Source organism: Psittacula echo, assembly GCF_963264785.1.
Source record: "Psittacula echo genome assembly, chromosome: 1".
Taxonomy (NCBI): Eukaryota; Metazoa; Chordata; class Aves; order Psittaciformes; family Psittacidae; genus Psittacula; species Psittacula echo.
Window position 1 is genome coordinate 60,486,747 of NC_137735.1, and position 26,063 is coordinate 60,512,809.

At 41.3% G+C, this 26,063-nt stretch overlaps 1 protein-coding gene across 17 annotated transcripts in view; it reads right to left on the bottom strand.

Annotated features, from left to right (window-relative positions):
- ADGRL3 (adhesion G protein-coupled receptor L3) overlaps positions 1–26,063 on the bottom strand; it is a gene marked incomplete at its 3' end in the record, with an annotated part of 327,501 nt that overhangs the window by 73,114 nt on the left and 228,324 nt on the right. For 7 of the 17 annotated variants that reach the window (XM_080613905.1, XM_080613916.1, XM_080613915.1 and 4 more), the window contains 4 exons: positions 24,074–24,379; positions 21,837–21,940; positions 13,721–13,906; positions 9,935–9,973 (listed from right to left, as the gene is read on the bottom strand). In XM_080613905.1, coding sequence (XP_080470031.1) covers positions 9,935–9,973; positions 13,721–13,906; positions 21,837–21,940; positions 24,074–24,379 — 635 coding nt within the window. The remainder of the gene's footprint in view (positions 1–9,934; positions 9,974–13,720; positions 13,907–21,836; positions 21,941–24,073; positions 24,380–26,063) is intronic. The other 10 variants (XM_080613917.1, XM_080613911.1, XM_080613914.1 and 7 more) reach the window with 3 other exon arrangements.

A 26,063-nucleotide genomic window follows, 5' to 3' on the forward strand; every position in this document is an offset into this window, starting at 1 on the left:
AGGGTCACTTCCCTCACCTGTCTCAGTGCATTAATCAAGTGTTCCCCACACTTCATTATGGCTGAGTGCTGCTGGCTAAAGCCAAGGAGATGAGGTGCTAATGAAATGTTTGCATTTTGGACAGGAGCTGAGGTAGGTGTTTAAATGAAACAAAACAGCTGTTAAAGCTACACTGTCTCTTGAGACAGAGATGTCAACTGGGAAAAGTTGGGCAGGGAAGTGGGAACTGTGGGAAGGAAGGCACACAGGACACTGTGTCTTTGCATTTAAGCTGAACCACAGTGGTTTAGGTGAGTCTGGCACATGCCCCAAGGACTCTGTGGTCTGATAAAGCTCTAGAAGAAACAGTGTCAAGCTCCCAGGAAAGCCTTCTCAATGACCAGTGGTAGAAGGGTTAGGCCCGACAGAAGCCCTTTGAAATGAAGGAGTGAGATAGGTGTGCTTGGGAGCCGATGGCATGATAGATTTTTCCTGAGATCCTTGGTGATTCTGATAAAGATGGGGACTTTCAGAGGAAGGTAGGAAAGTTCTGACCTAGTTGCATCCCACCTCGCTTAAAAAAATTAACACACAGCCAAGTCAGGAGCTCAGACACCCTCTAGTTTCCTTGCCCCACTGAAAGTATAAAGAACTACAGTATTATCCCCATTTAACTGTCCAAAGTCACACGAGATTACTCACGCCTCTGAAGAACTCAACACCTAATAAAGGGTGCTGCTTGTCTGTGTCACTGAAGACCTCATCCTTGCTCATCAAACTAAAGGACTTTTAGTCCTTTTACTCTGCTGTAATTTTCTTCTCTTCCTTGCCTGATTCCTCCCCTTTTCCTAATGCAGCTCAACAGGGTAAACAATTTCCAAAGCACTCTTGTGAGCCTCACACAGAACAAAAATGTGGGGCTTGGAGCTCAAACGTACCTCAACACCACTCACAGCATAGTACTACACATAGCGCCTTACTGGCTCTTAATAGATAGGCAGCACAAGCACACATATGCCCAGAGAGGAGGACAACAGTAACTAAAATTACATCGGGGAAAGCTTTAACAAGATATAGCTTGCTTGTTTGTAACCTAAGATCAAAGGAGGGAAGAAGGGTATGGCAGAAGGGAGCCAAGAAGAAGGACTTTCCATCTGCCTTTCTATCCTGAGATATGTAGATGTAGTTGTGTTATGTCAGGGTATCTATACATGCAAAGCCAAGTCCCCTAAATACAAGACTGTAAAGAGCAATCATCCTGGGTCAGAGAATATTAGACTCAGTGGACCTTTTATATATCTAGCAGTAGCTACAATTGGACATTGAGAGAAGAGCAAGAACATGACAAGCATAGAAGACAAATCCTGTGATGGTGATCCCTTTCATTATGCAGTTATATAGCACCAGAGAGTGTGAATTCAATGTAAATAAATGTTAATCAATTGCAGAGGGAGACATTTTTCCCCAAATAAGGGCATATGCTCATAGCTTCTTGATTCTGTCATGAGGCTACAAAACAGAAACAAAATGTAAACCTTCCTTCACAGACATGTACGAATTGGCGTTAAAAGACGTATTGTCAAAAGGCAACTAATTAGGAGCCCTACAGTAATTATATATTACTAAAAGGCCAATTGTACATATCACATAGATTTCCTTTGTGACAGCTGCTTCACTCCATAAAATTGAATTTTGCTTGTTAAATTTTTTTTTATTTTCGCCCCCTCTAGAAATGCTTGGTGAGAATATCCAGCCGTGTGACACACAGTTTAAACCTGGGAGGGAAGTATATATCCAGTGACACCACATCCCCTCATTTCTTTCACTGTATCAACATAAAAGGCACTGCTCTTTGACAGAAGCAGATTCTGTAATGTAAGACCTGTTTTAACTGGGAATAAATGCTGGAAATCGCTAAGAGATATTAGATGTACTCACTGCCAAATCTGGGACCAAACTGCATTGTGCTATAGTGCTTAAGCACAGTAACCCTAACCTTAGAAAACTAGCAGGTCTCCTGGAGTTAGGACCTCTCTAAACCTTTATTGTTCATTTTGGCTTCTCACCAAGCAGCTGATGGAAGAACAAAACCCCTCAAAAACTTATTAGAAAATACTGTTTTATGACAAGTGAATACCAGCAGACCCTACAGGGAATTTTGATTGAATCCTTCTGCTGAGTAATTTTCAAATATGCAGTTTGTCCTTCCTCAAAAAGGAGCATCTCCTTAAGAAGAAATTGAACACACAAAATATTATTTTGCATGGAACCTACATCAAGGTCTTATGTCCTATAGAGCTTCTAGAGAATGAGGACAGTGGCACAGGACATTAAAATATCACTTTTGCAAATATATCTCTAATTAAAATATCTGCATTTTATAATTTTTAAAGCCTTGTCTCATGCTGCTGACACTTGCCTTCCTTGATCTCACAGGAATATTTCATGCAATGCACTTTCAAAAATTAAGATAGAAGGAGCTACAGCAACAAGGCTGTGCTTTGCATCAGTAGACTAAAATCATGGCTGGTGCTCATACATCTACCCCTGTACCAAAGGTATTCGCTGGCACAGCCTTATTAAAAAAGGTTTGCCCTCCCTTTCTGAGAACAGCAGCACTAAGACTTTAGAGAGAAATCACACAGACACACACTCAGGCTGTGATTAGCATCTGAGATTCTGGTCCTGCCTGGAGTCTCAGTTATGCCTCCAAAAAAGCACACCATTATCTTTATTCGATGTATGCACTTCGAAGCTCCTTTTTTACAGCAGCTTGAGGTTTTACAGAAAATCAGCAGAGAAAAAAAGCTTGAAAACCCTTTTGGTTCCACAGTGCAGTGAAAATGAGAAACTCGTCATAGAATGGAAGCACTGAAATGTGGCTATGGTTCAATAATCACATTATGCTCCTTTTTTCTTTTTCCTACTGGAAAACAGTGCTACTTTAAAAAAAAGTTTACCTGCTTCTTTGCTTAAGAACAGCTGGTTTTGTTCTGTATTCATATGAAACACCCACTGCTAAAACAAAACCTTTTTTTAAGCTATCAATATTTGCAAGTCTTCAAACTAATTGAGTTAAAGGCACAATCAATGCCATTGTTGGCAAGTTTTGCTGGAAGTTGTGCGATTCTTGCCTCTGGCCAGAAAAGGAACCAGTAGAAGAGAAAGTCCCATTAACTCTGACTGTACCTGTTGGACCCAGAACGAGCCCTTTAGAGAAGAGGAACAGCATGAAAGCATGGACCTGGGCATGCAAGCTGCTGCTTCTGGCAGAGTTATTGCATTGAAAGGGACCACTAGCTCAGGAAATGACATGTCTTTTTAGAGTGACAAATGAACAGCACCCCTGTCCCACTACACAAGGGTCACCAATCAAACTGGAACAGTCATGCACTCTGTGAAACTTCAGGTCAAAAATAGATGCACATGCCATCTCTTCAGCTTCCTAAACAGGGAAAATGTCATTTTGGCTAAAAGACGCCATTAAATCCTACTTCTTAGCTGAGAAGTGGCTTCAAATCTGTATGACAAGGCTCTTTACCCTCGGATAGTTTTTCACCTTGTCATTAATTCTTTTAATTCCAGATTAAAATTTGTCTCTGGTGAAAACATAATAAGGAGACAATTTTTTGCAGGGAAGCCCAGCCACTGTCTAAGGCTTTTTACAAAGCAATAAGGTCATCACAAAACAATTATAATATTCAATGAAATGGACAAATACATGTTTAGCGTGAAACTATCTGAACTGCAATGAGTGCTTAAAAATAAATAAATCATTAGAGTATCTACTGCTAATCTCTGCTTCTGCCCTAAAATCTAAGACAGAAGCACTAGCCTACATCTAGTATCAGAGTGGTTACTGGAAACTGATGTTAACAGTTTTGGTGAACTGAGCCAAAACCTACTACTGATGGCAAAGGCATCAAAAAGGAGAACTTCCCCCTACCTTGCAGAGGAATTTCTAAAATTGCTCCATAGATTGACAGCAAAGACTCTCAAGAAAGAGCACGCAACCTTCTCTTCTCAACTCTACAACAAATGTTTGTGCTGTAGCTACAGGGACTGTACTGTCTCAGAAATGGCTTGAATTCCAGTGGCACTGAGAAATCACTGCAGTGAGAAAAAAGGCACTGACCTTTATTAAAATTATGCCACCTACAAAAATTTTAACTATGGAACTAATGGCCTTGCACTAGGTATGCAAGATTTGCGATCTTGGCCTTGAACTACCAATAATCTCCTAATTGGAGCACACAGAAAAATAGGAGGTTTGAGAAAGAGAACAAGGTTACAAATTACAGGTTATGGTTTTGCTTTGCTTAGTATAAAAGGAAGAATATTTTAAGGTCAGAAGGCATCAGTAGGACTGAAATAAAAGGAATTGATTGGGAAGAAGGAAATAACATATTATCTATTTCATCTAATGAGATCTTCCTCGCAGAATAAGCTGAAAACTGCATTTATGAATCATCGGTATTTGCTGTCCTACTGTTTGGGATTTGAGATGATACAAGCAACTGCTAGAGTAATTACTCTGGGGAAGTGAGTAAAGCTGTAGTAAGAAAGGAAAATGGCTTGCAAATGAGAAATGCCCCTTTGACAGAGTATCCATAGCCTTTAAAGGAACTTCTAGGGAGCCCATGAGACCCAGCCTTTCCTCCAACATTCCAAATCAAAGGGAACATCTCCACTGACCTCTACTGCAATTTATACTGAGACTTTATACCAGTGACACCAGATTCCAGGACTGACTCAGCCTAAAGCAGAGAGCTTACTCACATAGCAACACAAAAAATGCTAGATTTTTTCCTAAGTTTTGCTATGTTACATGTGGGCACACAACCGTAGCTGTAGCTCAGTTGTAGGCAGAGGAACAGGCTGCCACCTTCATTTTTAGTATTTTTGTGAAGAATTTCAGAACCTGGTGAAAACCCAAGGTTGCTGCTTTGATCCTATTCTCCCTTAACAACAGGCTCACTGTGGTAGAAACACTCAGGGTGGGGATTTCAAGTTTTGCTCCTGCTGACACAAATCAAGGGCAGGTTTCTCAAACTGTGAAGTATATTAAGTTCACAGAGTTTTAACAAAGGGCTATCAAACCACAGAACTCCACTGTGAGTCACACTTCTTTCAGATGTCCTTTTAATTATATTAAGTGAAGGTTTTGGGCACATTGATGCTGATGGGCAAACATCTCAATCTCTTGAAAAAGCTGCTAGAAGTACTCCCTGTAGCTATAGTTAATAATGACATTGTATGTGCACTGCTGGCCAATTTATTCCAGCCACTTTAACAACGATACCTGGCCTGACAGGCTGTGCAGAATAGCATCAGGAGCCAAGCAATGTGCAAATCATTAGAAGACCCTGAAAGTTGTTTGACATGCACTGCAGAGCTCTTTGTCATACAGCCAATTAAGTGACTAAACAAGGAACTTGAAATTCCTCATTAATTTGGCCCTTTCTATATAAATGGAGGTTAATCTTTCTCATCACAGGCACAACAAGAACACAAGCAAATGCAGCACCATTCAATTTATGCTCCCTCTCAGAGTTAAAAGTTTCTTTCGTTTAGTCTTCACAAAGTTGGGATCAGCCATGCAAGCAAGAGGGAAGTGGGACAAACAGAATTAATCCATTTTAAACAGTACTGGCTAAGTCCCAGATGCACCTTTTATCTGCTGAGAGCTACTAGGTTAGCAAAGAAAAAACAGTGTCTCTCCTATTCAGTGCTAAACTCAATGCGTTGAATCCTCTGAGGAAAGCCTTTTATTTTTTGCTTAGTACAGGAATTCAAACAGCCCATACTACAAGTGTGAAACATTAGAAAACTTCCAAGAGAACCAGAATGACAACTCCAACTGCAGACACCCACCACTGTCTGCTACCTGGAACCTGCCAGCAACTCCAGCTTCACTGGTAGCTCCGATAACACCTACATCCAGAAGCTCTTGTGATCTTCATGGAGCAGATGGCACATCCATGTCTTGGCCATTTGCTGTACAGGCAAGCCCGGAATTACAAAACAGGGCAAGCTGATTTACAGAACAGCCTGGAGGATGGCAGGAACAAGAGCAGCAAACACCAGCGGTCCAGGAAAACACTGCAAAAGCAACACTTTGCTTCCTCCTTCCACCCTTCCCACAAAGCTGCTGAGCTGCTGCTCAGGCTATCTATTGTAATCACCAGCCTTCAGCTTTGAAGTCACCAAGATTCAGTTCAAAAAATAAAATTAAAAAAAAAAAAAAATCCCAACCTCCCCGCCCCCCCCCAAAAAAAAACCCCAACAACAAACAAACAAACAAACAAACAAAAAAAATCAAAACTAATGGGAATCCTCTGAAGTTTTTGTCTTCTGAGATCTGCATCCCAAATGCAGCATGAAATTTCACTTGGGAAGAGGCCACGGGCTGGCACCACAGTGAAATTCATTGGCTTCATGATGCCCCAGAGCTCCAGCTCACAAATCCAAGCAAAGCAGAGAGGTGAGCTCAGGTTTCACAATCAGGTGCACATATGTGACAAAAAGTCTCTACATGACTGTATGTGGTATAAGCCTTTATTAAAGCTTGTGTTTTCAGCTACTAAATCTTACAGCACTATTCTCTATGTTTAAGTTGTCTGTGTTAAACGGTCTCACTGTCTGCAATATCTGAGTACTCAGATTTTTTCATTTTTTCTTTAGTATCCCACCTCCATTCCCAGAGGGCAGGAGAATTGTACCCATGGCATTTTGAACTGGGGAGCTGAGAAACAGTTACTACATGCCACTTGCTGAAGGGCACGGAGAAAATTTGTGAAACCAAACCCAGTTTTACAGCTCCCCAAAAAGACAAACATTTTGTGTTTCATATACCTTCAGTGCTTCAATTTAATGAGAAACTCCTTTGGAAAATGAACAAATATCAATTCTGAAAAAGTGACAGAATATTCATTCCGGCTTTCATCACATACCAGTCACTAAACGAAGCTATGCTAATCAAATGCGTCACCCATTGTGACTCATTCTCCCACACGATGACTTTTCTATCCCTTTCCCAAAATAGAGTGTAAGAACAGTACACTACAGAAAGGTAGGCATGAGAGATGTATATCACAGCTCTCCAAAAGGTCACACATATCGGATCCAAGCTCTCCTTAGCTAATGAAGCACCCTTCTAAGACCACTAAGCCCAGACTAAGTTGACTCTTAGTATCATGAATTAAAGTCCATGTAGCTTTTCTTACATATCACTGTCATTGAAAAAATCTCCCATCAATTGCCTAGTCATTATATTAATATCTATTTATCACACCACCTGTCAGGTTGATTTGTGTTGGATTTTTGGGACAAAAAAAGATCATTTACCATACTTGCAACACTAAAGGAGCAGCATTTGTAACCTCTATCTCCCATAAATAAAATCTCTGGTTTTTAACTCAACCAATACTGTGACACTGCACAAATTAAATCAGTATTTGTATTAATTATAAACTTACACAGACAGATGAGATGGTAATCTGATATGACATTCCCAGCCTTACATTTGAATAATTCACAACATTTCCAGATATGTTTTACATGTTTATTTATATTCATTTATTTTATGCTTACGAGGACTTTACACCCCAATCACTACAAGGGCTGTCATGACTACATAAATTTGTCATCCCACAGAAAACAGTAAGACTGCTTTTAGCAATTATTATCTTCTCAAATCACCCTCCTCCTTCCCAAACCCCCACCTTTTCTCAATTGCATTTTTGATATTTACAATTGATGGACATCTCTCACATAAATTTTGTACTGCACTATCCTTTGTTTAGGGAACACAGAACTGAAAGTACGTGTCCAGCCCCATGAGAAAAATTCAGCCATGGATGCTTATCACAATAATGGGACCAGCACAAGGAGATCATGCCAGCAAGGTTGAAAACTCTATTTGTCTGCCATCAATGGCATATATCCCTGTCAATTCCAATTTCCCATTGACATGAAGTCCAGGATTTCACCATTTAAAATCTGTTGAAAAATCTCTGCCAAACTGCTTTAGCCAGCCCAGACATTCCACCACCTGGTAAAGGACAAGTGGCCTGTAATAAGAATATTTGCAGTTACATTTAATTGCTATTACAAAGTCTACCTTACAAGATTTTTAGATGACTTTAGCTAGATGAGTATCCAAAAGGAAATATACTGTATGAAAATATGTCCAGATATATAACTTTACCTCCATATAATACAAAGCAAAGCTGGAACGGTTTAATTAGGTCATCTAAATCATTCTTCAAACCCTCTATTAAAGGACCATCCAATATATTTACTAGCTTTGTCCATATTTATACTAAACAGCTCAGGCAATGAGCTTTCATCAGTTTTTGTCCACTAAAGAGGTAGGTGCATGATTAATGCTCAAACACGTAAGTAGCCTTTCCAAGTGAAAAGCAAGAAGTCCTTGAAATTAAGGGTAAGCTGAAGTTTGTGCAGAATATTCAGGACTTATTCTACCAATGCCAAGCCTTTTGTAGAGTGGATGAAATTCACTATTCACTATTGCTTGAAAGAAGACAAAAAGTCCAGGAGCATGTGTCGACTCTCTAAAGTATGCCCATGCAGCTACACCGATCGGTCAGGTAGCACCCAAGGTCCCCAACAGGACTGTATGGTTCATGGTCCAACCAGCCTCACATTTCCAGTATTACCAGTAGACAAGATAGCTAGCTTGAGAGTGAGTGTTGCACTGTAAAATTTCCTACATTCCTTCAAATGCTAGCTACTTTCTTTGGGATCTTAAGAGAAGTCACTCCAGACAAAGGATGTTTAATTGTTTATCTTTATCCATTAATGTATATGGAAGGGAAAAGGTGACCTTCTCTCATGACCATAATAAAAGGTATGACAGACAGCCTGCTAGCACAGAGGGGTACTGTCTTTTAATATCCTAGAAACCTAAAACATCTAACCCCCACACTAAATGAAATATTGACTGAAAAAAATAAAGTCAATACCAACTGTACAAAGTTGAATTTTTCAGGAAAATACGGGTATAGACAGCTCCCTCCAGAAACGTGTGGTTCATTTTTACACCTCTGCATGTTATACGTACACATATAAATAACAATCAACCACCCATAAGTAAAACATCAGTGTTCATAAGCACAAGACAGAAATTAGAAAGTAAAACGTTCACATTCCTTAAGCAGCATTAACTTACCGATAGTATACAAACAGGTTTATATAAAAGTCTGGAGCAAAAGCTCTAAGGCAAGGTAACAGGATAGATAACATAATCCAAGGCCCCATTTTTGAAAAGCCTACAATCAAATCTTTCCAAAGTGCCGGAGCTTGACTTTGTTCATGTTTTCACAAAGTCACAATGTAAGCCTACAAAAGCGGGGCCACAGCTGGGTGAACATTATGGGACATTATGTTCCTAATCCTATATTTAGTTTGTAGCACTCTCTTCCTTCCCACATCCCTTTTTGAGGACACCCTGTATTTCATTATGATCCTACCTCCTCCCTCATGCTGAGTGTTACCATATCAAATTGTTTCTAAATTTGCAAGTGTAAGAGGGGAAGAAAGAAAACTAAGGAAATGCAGGTGGCAATGGTATGAGTGATATGCCATAAGCGAAACCCAGCTGGTCTGGAGACACCTCTGTCAGCTGGAGTTTTGCATTCTTTACTTCCATGCATCCAAACTGTCCTGCTTATTCCTACGGCTGGATGAGTCTTGTCAGATCTCTCCTGTGTTTTTTTCCCACTTTCTTGTTCAAAGATTTTGCTCAAAATTTTGTCAAGTCTGAGAGAAAATGGGCAGGTGGGAGGATATGAAGAATGAAATTATTATCCTGCAACCTTAACCTTAGAATTTGCTGCCACAAAGATGGTAACAGACAGATTATTCACAGAGACAAGACCCATTTCACAGTCATTCAAAAACTGGACACATGTATTAAAACCACAAGAAATACCTGGACATAGGCCCTGCAAGAGCGCTCCCTTTTCTGAAGCTGAGTCCATAAAGACAGCAGATTAAAGACGGAATAGAAAAAACAAGTTAGTGACAGAACAAGGGAAAAAAAATTGAAGAAAACGCCTATGAAAAAAACCTCATTTGTCTCTTAAACAGCTCCTGAAAACCAACCATACCAAAGGAAGCATGCAAATTAGACAGCGGTGCAAGGCCGGAAGGACGGGCTCCAGAAATATGTGTTAGTCCTTTTTCAGTGAAGTAAAGCACAAACGGGCAACTTTTCAAGAGCAGCTGTTAGATGGTAGGAGACACTGAAGTCAAGTAGAGATGTTCAAGAGATGATGTTTTCCTTAACAGCTTGGAGATCACACATGATATTTCCATGTCAAAAAAGGCTGGAAAGGATGGGGCTGATGGTTATTTACATAAGGAGTGTGGGCTTTGCAGTCAGACAGATGCTGATGGCATAGTGAGGTATAACCAAGCTTTGGATGAGCAGGATCAATTCCAGTGAGCAAGATGTATGCAGGATTGCATCCTGACATAGAGTGGACTTCCATGGACCCATCCTGATACACCTTCTCAGAGCTGTGGCTTAAGGCAAAACCTATAGCACTCCAGCTTCACTGCTGTGAGCTACTTAAAGCCAGCTCAGGCAAATATCAAGTGTGGCAACACATTGCACCAGAGGACAGAGCATTGCTCAGGGCTCCTGATGAAGAGGATATAATAATGAAATGGGAATCTGATCTAGTATTTCTTATTGATGACATTCTCTCCCCTTTGGATTAAACTGCTTCTCCAGGAATGCATTTTCCAATTCTCTCATGCCAGTTGTGCTTTCTTTTGTAATTCCTGGGCCTAAATGGTTTATATGCTGAACAGCTTTTCCACAAAGAATCCACCTTTTTCATAGGAGCATGTTTAAGACTGTACTTTGATGTGCACTTGCAAGCCTCCTGCCTGGTAACTGCACTTCAGTGTGCCACGAAATTCCAACAATCATTTATTTATCTCTCCAGGACTTTGCAGGCAGTCTGCAGCAATGAGCTAGAACTGGTGAGCTCTGCACTGGTACAACTAAACCTTCCAGAATCAGGCTGCTCAGAGCCACTGGCCTGGCTATGTTTGTTTCTGCTGATGTGTCTGGGTTGGAAATTGTACATTAATAGAGATTCAGGGTAACTTGTGTTCTCAACTCACAGCAGTGCAATCCTTTAGTACAGCTGAGAACCAAATTTGTCCCTGAGAGTTTTGAGGCTCTGAAACAAACAAAATACACCTAGGTATCACACAATGCCTAATTTCAATTTCTAATTCATCAATTTGTAACAGTAGAAACGTTCCCTTGGGTAAACCTGGCCAGTACTAAGACTTTACAGAAACAAATGGAGATCAAAGAAAGCCTTGCTGAAAATTACAGAGCTATCCACTTGGGGGTCTTGCCAGTCTGCAATAGAACAATTATTACCTTAATTAAGCCTGATCCAGTGGAAAGCATAAAGCTCTTAGTGACAGAAAAGTGGCTCCTGCAAGATGATGGCTTTTAAAAATTCTGATTATGCCAGTTTATTTCAATTCACTGTACATCAGCTTAAAAAAAAAAAGGCAAAAAAAAGCAGTACAAACCAGCACAGGTGATTACTTTCAGATTCCCGGCACATTTCCTTTAATGATTAAAAGAATATTTAATGGTTAGTGCTTACTTTATTTCTTCTTTCTGACTAAACAAGATTCTTTGCAAATGACTTTTTCCCTTTTATTTTGAAAATACTCTTGATCAGTGAAGAGGAAAATGGAGGAGTAACTCTGCTGCCTTTTGTTTGCCCAATACTACTTCCAAGTTGAATTCATGCATTCTTAAATGAACACAGAGCAGTTGCTCTTCTAAAGAATTAAGTGGGGAATGAGAGCAAGTAAATTACTGAGCCTGTCATTTGGATCACTGATTCGCATCGCTGTTTTGCAGGACTCCACACAGTCCAGAATTTTAATGCGGAGTGCAATTGATTTGTATGAGCTGCTTGTGCAAAGCTGATGGCGGGGCGGGGGGAGAAACCTGCAAGGGGGATTCCAGGAGTGACAGCCGAGCTGAGGAGTGCTCTCCTTTGTCCAGTCTTCCCCTCCCCTCAGTAACTTATACCTGCCCCTGTGATACAACCCCGTTTCATATAATCAAAACAAATATCGGAAGGTGGGATATAAAAAGATGAAAAATATGTGCTCGCAAAGCTGAAGTGACAAAATGTTGGGTGTGGCTGAGGCATATTCAGAAGAGCAAGCAGACTGGAACAGTGAAACCCATTAGTAGGTGACATTAATTGCTGGTTTTACCTGATATTGTCAGACATCACCATCATTTCAAACAAAGAACCATGGTATGATTATAACAAATAATGTTATGCTGATGTAACAGTTAATATAATTATTACCTACATTGTTATAAAATAGCTGGAAGCAGCACTAATTAAAAGCATCAGGATAACCCAGTTCACAGCACATGCAAAGCACATGAGATGCAGGACTTCAGTTCCAGAAGCCCTTTGCATTTAAAACAGCATAGGTCTACAATAATAACTTACAAGAAAAGAAAACACATTATGACTCTAAAAGGTATTTTTCTTCAGAAGATATACAAGAAATTTCAGGCTTAGCTGGGATAATTTATTCCCTGTATAACCTTGGGAGCAAATTCTGGTCTCACATGAATGCCAGGGCTTTCGGAGCCAACTATGCAGCTGAAAACAGTATTTTGCGCCTTATTTTAACTGGGTGGCCAATACAACCATGTGCTCATAGCCACAGGGTTCAGCTGCTCTTTGTTCTGATGACTAGGCCTGTACCATTCACCATCTCAATCATACATAAGTCCTATCCCATGTGTTTACATGAGATTCTGTGATGAAGAGGGCCTTGAACCAAGAAAACCCTCAACTTTAAATGCATTCTTACAGACTCCACAGCCCGTATTTCCTCCCACTATGGGAAACTTCTAATACCTTCAGTGTGCAACCATTCCACTTAACTCTGGAAATGTCAAAAGGACTAATAATAATTCTTCTCAAACAGGGCACAGAAACCACACCATCATCATGCAGTAAGGTGCTTCTGGATTAAATCACAGGTCATCACTAAAAGGCCCTCTAATATTAAACCATCCAGAAGACCTTAGGTGTAAACATAATGGTATCTTATGTGCCTTTGGTAAATGGTTCTCCAGTGTAAATAAATGCTTCTTTCTGCTTTTATTTCTTTATCTCAATACATAAAAATGTTCATTTGACCTTCACATCAGCATCTTATAATGTTACGGGATGAAAAATAAAAATTTAGACTCTGCCTCTTGGGGCTTTAAATACTCAGATTTTGTGGATCATGTTATATTGCATTTCCCAGACAGATTCAGTACTGGAAATGCTGGACAAAATTCTGATCTTATTCACACTGGCACATGTCCAAAATAATTGTTGTGGCATCACCTGAGTCATTCTCATACTGAGCTATGAGAGCTGGGACCACAATGAAGTACCTGGAGTTCATACATGTACAAATTTAAGGGTATATATTTCCCAGGACCAGTAGCACACTTGGCATTTACAACCTTTTTGTTTCTCAGCAAAATAAAATACACCGTAAATAGAAACCTGTCAGGTACTCTTGTCTACTAAGAAAGAATCACTGCCCTAAAATGGCAGTCATTCAGCAAGACATTTATAATAGCTCTCCAGGGAGTGCCAAACCCTTCTTTAGCCTCCTGTCCCTTCCCAAGACCATTTGTCTTTACCTTATTTAAGCTGCGTGCAGCACTGTCCTTCCCACCCGGAGTCAGGTTTCGGAGCTGCACGTCAAGCAAGTTCACCAGCTGGACCATGGCAGACACAGAGTATGCGATGTCACCAGCATACAAGTGATTTTTTGTGTGCTCTGCAAGCTCCCGGGCAATGTTGGCAGCCATCTCCCCCGACTTCATCTGCAGTTAAGAAAGCAGAAGAAAAGGTTGTCCCTGGCTGTTAGTATAATGTTACTCCAGTCCCTTCCAGCCCCACAGTGTTACACAAATCAAATCCCCAGAAGAAGAAGAGGAGTAGAGAGGAAGAAAAGAAGTTTCCAAGAAGGAAACTAGAGCAAGGCTCTTCATGGTTTGATCATGTGGTCATAGAATCATAGAACTGTTTGGGTTGGAAGGGACTGTCATGGTTTAAACTCAACTGGTAACTAAGTACCATGCAGGCGCTCACTCACCCCCTTACCCCTTCCACAGGCAGGCTGGGGAGGAGAATCAAAAGAAGGTTGTGGTATGGAATACCCCTTTGGCTAGTTTGGGTCAGGCGTCCTGCCTCTGCTCCCTCCTGGCTTCTTGTGCCCCACCTCATGGCAGAGCTTGAGAGACTGAAAGACCTTGATCAGGGTAAGTGCTACTGAGCAACAACTAAAACATCAGTGTGTTATCAGCATTGTTCTCAGACTCAAGCCGAAACACAGCACTGCACCAGCTACTAGGAAGAAAATTAACTCTATCCCAGCTGGAATCAGGACAGGAACCTGAAAGATCACCCAATTCCAACCTCCCTGCCATGGACAAGGACACCTTGTTTGAGTATGGTTTAAACACAAGTGGCTTTTCCAGCTATGGTCACCATATGGGCTTCAACACAACAATTTCTGATTTTCTCACAGGGCACTGCTGGAATTGAGGGGCTGCTGCTTCTTTGCACCACAACAGATGTAAGTAAAGATGACACTGCATTTCACAGGAAGCCCATGCTAAGGAGGGCTTCAGTTAGCTTGTCCCCTTATCCTACCTAACGCCACTTGAAAAAAAACCCCAAACATGTAAATAGTCTCTCCTGTCAAGAAGGAAAAGTTTCTGATTCCAGAAGATTATTTCATAGTGAGAAGATGATTTTTGCTACAATTGCTGTGCAAAAAAAAAGCTATTTGTTAAAGGAACAAAAATAGATGACAACCCAGATGAACAAGATAAAAATGTTCACAATTCCCATCATATGGATTCAATAATCAGGTACTAACTTACCACTTTTCATTTCTTTGCATTTGCATGCTCCGTAACACACTAGCCGCTACATCTGTAATGAGGCTAGTGACTCTCAGCACATAAAAGCATGCTAACTCAGGAGCCAGAGGCTCAAGGCTTCAAGCAAAGGTCTGCTGTAAGGGAAAATCAAGTAGGCTGTTTGGCTGAATCTATTAAACAACTTTTATCATTTAGTTGAGTCATAAAACTCACAAATCACCTGCAGAGAAATTCACTGTGCAATTATTTGGGCAACTCTCCCCTTGTGACTTTTGCCCCTTCCTTGCTCTGTTTTGCTCTCCTTTTCTGGTGGCCCTCTCTTCTTCTATGCCATGGAGATTGAGAACAAGGCTGCTTGTCCTTTCTACAAGCAGCCCATTACGAAAACACTATTGCAGGTTGCTGGGCTTTTTTTGTTATATACCACTCTGTGATCTGGAATGCCTATCCATGGGGAATATGTCAAGGATAAGGAGAAATTGCACAGGATGACATTTAAATGAACCTCCCACTTCTCTTTCAGGCTCAGTGGCCAGCTCTGCTGGGTTCTTCATATGAAATTTCCAATTGTCTTATTTTCCAACAGTTAGAGATCAGATATTTCTCTTGTTCCTTCAATTTCTGGTGCTTATTATAAAAGCGAGATTCTAGGGAAAGATCACAAGCTGAGTTTCTACCTCTCTGTAAATCAATTAGCTGAGTTATATGAATATATAATGAATAACTTACTTTCATCAATTTGACAGTGACAGCCAATCTGATTTAATGAAATATAAGTGAAGATGTTCATATGCTCATCTTCAGAGAATTAAAGCATATGATGATATAGAGAAGATAAATAAAAGAGATAATGTGTTGTTCTTCCCATTAGAGCAATGATAACATATTCAAAAATTGAATTATTTCTTCCTTGTTACACACAAAGCTAATGCCATAGAAACCAGATCTTATTCTTACAGCTGCCTGCTCTCATAAGCAGCTGAAGAAAGCCACACATCAACATAGAAGCTGAATTTTGACCTCTTCTGTTGGCACCTAGAACATTAAAGAATGACTGCATCAAATCTCCTTATGTAAAGGAATCAATTTCAACATTTTCCTGCAGTTCATCGCTGGAGCTTAGCATGTATGTAACATGGTGTTTCTGTAAGCCTTATAGAAAACTGCAGGAATGCAATGGTTTATTACAGATACATCAGAAAAAAACCCTTCTACCCAATATTTGATGCATACATTTTCTCTTGGACCATGCACCTATGCAAACTAGCATACTCAGGACAAATTGGTCAGCTGCTACAAAGACAAACCCAAGAGTTCCCTGTAATAAGTTCCTGGTGGCATTTAACTGCAGGCTGCAATTCTTCCTACCTCTCAGCAAAAGTGGTGTGGATTTGTCATTAATAAACCTTTTTCCTTTTATCTTGAACTGATCCTAAAACCTGCAAATCAGAGGAATTCTAGTGTGACCAAATAAACACCTAAATATAGGCAACAATGGAAGAAATGCCCAAGAAAAGGCACATTAAAGCTCAAAATTCATGAACCCCAGGGACACAGAAGTGTTTACCCAAACTCATTTAATGTACCCAGGTTTCCTGAAAACAGAGAGATGTGCCATTCCCTTGGGACAACAAGTCTGGTTGACAGATGATGAAGCTACTTCCTAGCACTGACATTCATTTCCACACTTATTCATTATCGCCAGAAAAAGCAGTTACAAGTCTCAACAGTGCTGAGACACTCTTTCCATTCCGCCTGTGTGGATAATGAGAGGGGTGTCCAAAATGATGGCCATATGACCTGTTAATGCTAATTTCCCCAATTCTTTTGAGCATTTTCCACTGATATTGAAATATCTCCCACGCAGACCAATCGAATCCAACTTCTGTTACAAGTCCCAAATGCTGGCTTAATAGTCCAGGCCTAAGATATATGTCTGGTCTCTTATAACAATAGGACTGAACCTCTTCTTTGATTAATTCTACATAATGCTCAGCAAAGCTCATTGCTGTCCAAAGAGGATGTATTACTAACTTACTTCCCTTCTAATAAAACACCTCTCCACATCTTCCTCATCACCATTGCTGCATGGAAGACAAGCCCTTCATAAGATATTTCTTCCAAAACGTAATACTCTTTAACCCAACCACTGACATAGTCAGACAGGAACACAGGCACAATCCTTGGAGGTTCTTCAAGGGTCAAGCTGTCACTGAGAGGTCAGCAAGAAGTAGGGAAAAAATGTGCAATTAACTGAGCTTTCTACTCAGAGGCTCAGAAACAAAGAAAGTTAAAAATAATACATCTCTTTCTGATTTGTTTTTTTTTTTTTTATTTTCTACCTTGATTATGAAAAAAATTGATTTAAAAACAAACCAGAAAAAGTATTCTGGGATAAAACAAAACAATCTGTTCAAAATAAATTGGATTTTTGGTTGTTTTGGATGATTTCCCCTCCCCCTTTTACATTAAGTCTAGTCTTGGAATGCTAATTTGAAGGAAAGAAAAAAATGTTCCTTGCCAAAAGTGCCAACAAACAAAATACAGTTTTCTAGCTCTGTCAAAAAATTTGCTCATCTCTTCCATTTGAGCAGACTTCAGGCCAGATTTACAAATCAGCATTGGCATACATGAAATCACGCCGCGCAGCACTTTGCTAATATTTTCCCAGGTTGTACAACTATCTTGTGTCTTCTTATGAATGAAAAGACTGTGAAATAATAGTTGTTGAAGAGGGCACACATTTCTGCCTGTTTCATATATGCCAAAGAACAGAAGCAGGGAACCTTTTCTGGGAAGACTCACAATGACCTTCCCCATATTGCACTGCTCACTGTTTAAGCCCTACCTTTCTCAGAAGGAAATGACTGTGGAAGAGGACAGTAGAATAAAAATGAGAAAAATTGAAGGCAAAAAGTATTTAGGGAAGAAAATTAAGAAGAAATAAGAAAGATGCTGGGAAGGGAGCAAATGTGCTGAAACACCAGTGGTCATAAAGGCAAAAATATTTTCCTGCAGCCTGAGGCTGACTGATATGAAAAAACCCCCAAAAGATGGCATGAAAGATTGAACCAGGATTTTTAAAAACAGCAATATACAAAATGGACCAGTCAGCTGTAAAGGCCATGGAGTCAACGCTATTTTCTGGAGGGACAAACATCTGACAGGTTTTATCAGGCACCATCAGCTGCCAGCAGCTGGGTAGCAAGGCTGAAAGAGGGGCTGTGGGCTAATTTCTGACACTGTAAAGCCTTCATGGCCATTTTCTTTCCCTGGCAGAGGTTTCATTGTACATGTGTACATTCATAGAAAAGAGAACATATCTACCATCCTCTTTTTTGGATGATGAACATCCTGTTCCATTTAACTTTGTTTTTATCAGATGATACCTAAGGCTATAACTAACTAGTTATAAACACTAGTTATCCAACAGGGTTTTACTGCTGCTCTTTCTACAGTACAGCTGAGCTAGAGAACACTGACAAAGCGGGTTTGAAACCATAGTATTCAAACAACTTAAACTGCATTTAATGTCCCTTTAATAACCCATCAACTATAGCATCTGCTCCATCCAGTACATGATGGCACTCTGGAAACATATCGTCAAAATTAACCTGGATGGAGGATTTCACTGTGGTGTCATCAGGACTGCAATTTCACCCTCAGGCCTCGACATGATCATGTCGTGATGTCCTCCACAAAACCCCACTCCCTCTGCCAGACACAACCTAGCAAATCTACAAGACCTGATGAAGTACTTTGTACTTTGATCCCTAAGGTTTATCTGTTCTTTGTGACTATGTCATCTATGCTGTTCAGGAGGGCAACATGAACATGGTTGGTATGTGCCTTATGGATGTTTGAGGCTTTTCATGCAAAAAGCGTGGATGGAAAAGTTTTTTGCATGAAAAACTTTCTGGTTTGCCTCCTCTCTTTCAGAGGCTTGAAGCAGAGCATAGTGGTGCCTCTCCTCCTAGAAGCACCCACAACCAAAAGCTGGAGCAAGGAAAAGATATTTTCATGCAAGTCCTGCAGTGCACCAGCGACAGCAGTGATGAAAGCGAAAGCTAAAATGAAGAGGCTGAAACTGAATGTATGACCTCATGATCAGGACAAAGCAATGTATCCAAAATTGACCTTTTTGCTTCCTTTTACTGCTTGACTCTAGAAATAACCCAGGTAGCAGTGCATAATTCAATCGCACTGGCAAGTTTATTCTCCTGCTATGTTACAAGGGCATGGTAGGCACCAACAATAAAGTTAAAGTAAATGTCAGGAGGCCAATGAATTGCTGAAGCAGACATTTGTTCTGATCTTCCATCAAGCACAATAACTCTAATGGAAGCTAATAGAGGGTTGTAAAACCTAATACCATGATGCAAGCAGGCAAACACCCAATGTACGGTTTCAGCACAGCAGGAGAAAGAAAAGCAGTAAGTAATAATCCTTATCCTTACTTCACTTAGAGAGACATGAAAGCAAGCATAGCATTTCCCTACCATCCTCTCTGGCTTGGCTGAAATCTCTTCAAGGGACCCCTCACCCTTCTTCCTGAGGAGCTTGGTCCCAGCAGGTGATAGAAGAGGGCATTTTTGGGAGACAAAGCAGATTAGGAACGAATGAGCAGGTATGAACCCTGGCTGACAAAGTAGCATTTCTAGCCATTTTGTAAGCTGTGCCGCAGCCATGGATGCTGTGCGATAGATGGCCAAGGAGGACCCAAACACTGGGGATGCAGGAGAGCTGAGCTGCAGGGTGTGATCACCCCCGAAGTATGGCTGGCTTTCTGCTTCTTCTAGCTGCTCCCACATCAGCAAGAAGTGGAGCTGGCTTTGCTGAGAGGAGAAAGGCTTGTTTTTCAGCTTTAGATAGGTGCTGGAAAAAGTCTACAAGCTTGGGGCGGGGAAGTGTCCCATCCACAGCAAGGACATGAGAAACCAGTGCCTGATTTATGGGTAGATCAGTCTCCAACTCTAAGCACAGTGATGATTTCCAAGCCTCTTGCTTGGGCAGGGAAACCAAGTGGTTATCAATTATTTCATTAGTAATTTAGAATGTGTTTGTTCTAAGTATCTTATTGAATGCAAACCCCAGCACATGCCCATAGGCAAGCCTGGCAGAGCTTTCCTCTCAAAAGTCATTCCTGGAAAGTCTTCATATTTTTCTAGCAGCTCTCAATAGAGGTTGGGACATATATTCCAAGATCCCAGTGGATTACTACTTAGGCATCAAATATTGGATCCAGAGCCATTTGGCAGATCCCTATAGTCTTCCCACCAACCAGTGGAAGTTTCCCAAAGCTGAACATAACTAAATTCCTCCACAAAAATAATAACAATTAAAACAAACTGACTATCTCCAGTCCCAATTTTAACCTGCTGGGCATGTCTGTAAACCTGGCTCTCCAATTGTAGCCTGCTTTGAAAGCGCATAGCAAATTAAATGGGGGTCATTTCTTACGCAAATGATAGCTGGGGTTTCAAATAAAATAAGCCTAACCTTGATGGAGATTTCATCAGTGCAAGCTATTATTTCCCTCTGCTAATGGCTAACTGCTTAGACATCTTCACCGAGCAGCAAAAGGTCTCCCAGCTGCCTTTGTGAATTATAGCTAGAGTAAGTAATATTAACCCCTCCAGGATAAGTATGTGGGTCATAAAACAAGAGCTGCACAGCTGCTAATACCAGAAAAGGCAATTTTTATTAATCAGCTAGCTGAGTGTATGGCAGGAAAGCTCCCCATCCTCCCACATGGGACAGAAGGACCACATGCTTTGTAATGGCTGTGCCATGTCGCAGCAGCCCCATGTTAATTAATATCTTCCCTCGTCTTTGGGGAGCTAAAGGTATAAATATATATGGCACGATATAGTGATGATCAGGGGTGTATGTGCTAATGATTCACAGGTTGTTGTACCTCAGTTAAGATGGGAAACAAGGAGGAGAAAGCCAGAGAGTCTTGTCTGTAGGGTCACCTCGTCCTGTTCACCAGCAAGCACTGGCTTTCTGGGAGTGCTATGTTGCTCCCACGCAGCAGCACAGCTAGCCTGCAATGCTGGGACTCGCTCACTCTGGCTAAAGGAGCAAATAAATCCCCACAGATTGCAGTAATAAGGATTCAGCCCACAGACTCTGTGGCGTAAACACACATCTGGTCTTCTTTTGTAATGAAATCAGCTGAAAGCACCACTGTGCATTAATAACAAAAACGTTCAACATATTGCCATCAAATAAGCTCTGCTTGTCTTGAACTTCTATTGTCACATGTTAATGCACTTTTAACACTGATAAATGATGAAGTGCTACAAAACATTCATCAAGGGACTTAAGAGTCAAAAGATATGCATTACTGCAGCACTGTTTTCTATTCCATCAGTTCCTTTACAATTTGGGCAGAAGTTAAAAACAGAAAGTCAGAAGTGCAATGCAAACATTTCATATTGAGCCTGCCTTTCTTTGGTAAAGATTTCTCAACTATAGGGTTTATCCTGTGCTTGCATGGCACGAGAAAATCCTTGGGGATGAATGAAAGGGAAAGCTTCCTTCTTCAATAAGTTGGTATTTTCCACATGACCATTCACTTTCTCTCCTCTTTTCCTCCTTTTCTTGACACAAACAAGAACCACCGTTAGCTCTAGTTTAATTCTGCTTTGCAGGCCCTCTCCTTTGCCTTTCCTTCACCTTCTTTGAATTAATTTCCATCACATATTTACAGTCTTGCTTTCTCCTTACAATTCCTCATTACCATGCATGGCTCATGCTTTATGTGTTGGTCACTTTGAGTTCCCTGTTGTGAAAACAACCAGGGAGCTCAGGAAGGTTAATGCATAGACTCAGTGTGGTCAACACATGCGAAAGGTTTTACCTTCTGAGTGATGTGGTTGATCCAGGGAGAAGAACAGTTGCTGAGATCAGGTCCTTGGGGCTCCCAAATCCCATCTGGTGCAAGACACCGGAAGGTTGCAACACCTAGAAAAGGAAAGCCATTGTGTTCAGTGTTATCAGTTGCATTTTGCACCCAGACCCCATGTTACAGGCTTTATTTCACAATGATAGACACCTTATGCAAAGCATGGGAGCTTAGTAGTGCTTAGGATCTCAATAGGACCCTTCCGAGTCATTTTGGTGTCCTAGTCTCCCATCGTCTTAGCCCTAAGACATAAAAGACCCATGAGGTAGTGCAAGGACATTATTTTCATTTTGTCAGACACTATGGACAGAGGCAGGAAAGATGCTAGGGACTAAGAAATCAAAGCTGCATCTCAAACACTGAGCCAGCATCTTAAGTGCTTTGTTCCACCGCTGGTGCGCTGGGATCAGACCCTGTGCCTCAACTTCCATGCTGCTTTATGTAGGCTTTACTGCTCTGAATCATCATTGAACCATTTGGGTGGAAACACACAAAAAATTAAATACTATGAATGCCAAGATGTAACATCGAGCTTTACTGTGCACCCTCTGCTGTCAAGAGGGACTTCACAGGAGAGTTTTGCTTGGCAACGGCCACCCCAGATCCCTGCTGCAAAAGACAGCAAAGGACCTTGGGCCCTTCCAGACAAAGAGAAATGCATCTGAAACGGTGCACTTAAAGATCTTTAAAAAGCAAGAAAGCTTGAATATGTGGATTAGAGTCTGCGTTATGCAAAGTGCAGAGCCAAACTTTTCAGCAGAGGAGTGAATTACAAGGCTAGGTCTGATGGTAGCATCTATTGAAACCAGTGAGAGTTTGCTTGTGTCTTCAAAGGGAGCTGGAAGAAGCTCACTGCTAATATACCACAGCTTTTAACAATTCGCATGAATCACTGAAATTAGAGATGGGGAAGGCTTCTTACCATCCCCTATCAAAAAGTTGGGTTATCTTCTTTTTTCCTTAGCTATTTTCATCCAGCTCTTGTGCCTAGAAAAGGGATCCCTGCATCCAGCCTTCCTTTTCCTCTTCTCCTCTCCATTCCTTTCCACAGTTTCAGTTCAGACTCTCCTTTCCCCTCTCTGGAAACCACATAACACTTTTGGCATTATTTCTACTAAACGGGGCTGGAAAGGTAGCAAAAATGGTCTTTGCCTATTCTCACGACTGATGTCTTTCCATGCCCATCATACTTTAACATATATTTTTATCAGTGTGACATCTCCAAATTCAACAGAGTCAGTATTCATATACACAGGTGTAAATGGCTCTACAGAGCAACGGAGCAGAGAATTAACAGAATCTCCTCTGCAAGCCAGATCCCTTCATCTCCTATTTTCATGCAATTTTCTCCAACTTCTGATTCCTTCTTGGCAAGCAGCTTTTCAGCTGGACACCAAGACTCACTTGAAAAACAAATACTTTTAGAAACCTGCATTTGTTCAAATACTGCAAACTGAGCCATATGCCAAACCCCATTCTTTATTTGACTGTGTTTTCATTTGGACAGAAAATTTCAAAAACCAGTCTTTTGGAAGAAAACAACTGGGGGGGAAGAGTAGAAGAAAAGGAGAAAAATTCAATAAGCAATAAACCATTTTGAAAGATTTGGCTTTGTTTCCACCCCTGCTTTCCCTGCTGATCACACTGGATGCTGTCTGCAGTCTGAAAAATCACTCACGCTGGTTCAGGAGTGCTCCAAAATGCTGGCCACAACCTTTGAAATGCAAACAGTGCAGCAAAGAGCTTCAAAATGTAAGTTTTGTTTATTTCTCCTCCTTCTCTCCTCCATTCTCAATCAAGCAAGGCATTGGCCATCAACACATCAGCCAATGAGCCCAGGATCTACAAATACAGGCAAAACCAGAGATGGCAGGCACATTGTACATAACTTCTGGAAGCAGAAGCTTTTATAGCACATCAAGCTCAACCCTACAAGGTCATTAGCTTGGACTCTCTTTTTGCCAGAGCCTGAGAAGCTAAAGATCCTAAACAATGCAGTCAGCGTATTTTGGGCACAGCCATCTGCTTGCCACGATTCACCAAAGCAATGCAGACCTGACAGAAGGCATCAGTGGGATCTACTGAGGGAAGCATGTGTGCCAGAGGGGCCTGTGAGAAATCCCATTGCACACTCACAATATCCCATGGGCAAACAGAGACAGCTTGCTGTGTTCTCCCATCCCTCAACTCACCTATAGAGCCCATAGGACATGGCTGCTTTGCCACCTGTCCCTGCCGAGTTCGAGACCACATAATATCACGGGCTTCCATGGGGTCACAGCTCTCTGCGCCAGCCGGTGGCAGCTGGGAGGAGGCAGGTGAGAGGTGAGTGGTCATTTCATCAGGGACATCAGCCATGGGCGATGGCGTGCTGGTGCTCCTGTTCCTCCTGCCTGAGGCTGAGGTGGTGGTGGGGCGGCTGCTGCTGCTGGTGACCATCCGTGCTGTAGTGGTGGCCGTGGTGCTCCCCGGGCTTAGAGCCCCTGATGTTGACACTCCTGGAACAAAGGCATAGCTGATTAAAAAGAAGAAGGAAAATAGGGATTCAAGCTTAGGTCCCAGGGATGTCACCTCTACCTCTGTGGGATGTAGCTGGAACTACAGCTAATGCAAGCCTCGCTTCACAGGCACCTTTCAGATCAAAGCTGGAGCACAAAGCAAGAGATGCACACAGGGGGATAATGACTGCTGGAGCAAAACCGATTTTCCAAAAGCACTAGCATCTGATGAAAATAAAGCAGCACTTTATGCCCTCACCATTTTTCTTCCTGGCATTTTAATGTAAAAATCTTCTTTTCCATCTTTTAGAGAACACCTAGCACAGAAGTGCTTTTAATTTTTTAGTGTTACTGAAGACCCAGATGGTTTGGACAGAAAAATATTTTCATGGTTTAATAAAAAAAGCCCCGCATCACAAATCCATTCCCAAAACAGCAGTGCACAATGGGATGAACATAAGACTGTTCTCCAGAGCAAGCCGTTCATTTTCTGTCAGGTTCATGCCTTGTTGCTTCATTCCAACAGCAGCAGTTGGCCCTTTGAGCTGCAGGCCGTGTGGCAGATGCAAAGGTGCATGTCACCCCAGCCAAATCCTCCAGAGTTTAATGCTCAACAGGCTATTTAATTTAGGGATTAATAGGGAAACCTGCTTTAGAAATGCATTAACCCATCCTACAGTACATCCTACATCCTATAACCTACAAACATCCTGCAATAGCTCCCCTAAAATACTGCAAGTGGTGAACATTGAAGGATGCCTACCTTATAATTACTTTAATTTGCCTCCTATTTAGACCAAGGTGCTTGCACAGGCTGGAGCTTCATGGGGATTTCTTTATGGCTTGACCTGAAATCTCAGGTGAAGAAACTGAGATGGGCTACCTCCAATTGTTCCTCCATTGCCCAAGCCGTGTACAGCTTGTGAAGAAGCCTGCTTCTCCCATCTCTTTTGCCTCTCCCAAAGATAAGCACCTTCCTGCTTCTCTCAACATAATGCTTTTACTCCAATTAAATTCCAGGTATTCGCAAATGCCCCCTCAATCCCTGCCTGGGGAAACACTGCGGCTGTCTGGGAAAGACAGGTAAGGAAGCCCTATGAATAAGCTTTTCTGATCCTCGTCTGATACTACTCTCTCTTTAATTCCCATGCCACAACATTTCCCTCCCATCCTACCTTTGAGCATCAAAAATCCTTCAGAGTCACAGTTGCTCCATGTCCAGCAACACGAACTGGAGTTTATGTATTAAATACAGTCAAGTGTGAACTCCAGCCTAGCCAGAAATTAAAATGTGAGAATCACCCTGTCACCTCAAGGACCAGCCTCTTAACTACCCAGCTGTGTGAGCAGGCTCATCCTGCAATCTCCTGAGAGTGGAGATTTTCCTCTCTTCTAGGTCCAGTGAAAACAACCACACTCACTATTTGTGCAATGCTAGTATAATATTATAATGTTATTAGTCTAATATTATAATGTATATGTATAATGACAATCCTATTACTGGAGTTCATTCAAGCCAATCTATTTCAAACATAGAGAGTCCTGCCTTTAGTGTAAAATAGAGGGTTTTGTTCTTTAAGTTATTTAAGTCCATGGTGCTGTGAGCAATTCTGCCCCAGAGTAATCAATAACACAGGAGTTCAAACACGCACTTCCTCTGGTTTTAGGTAACTTTAGTCCAAGC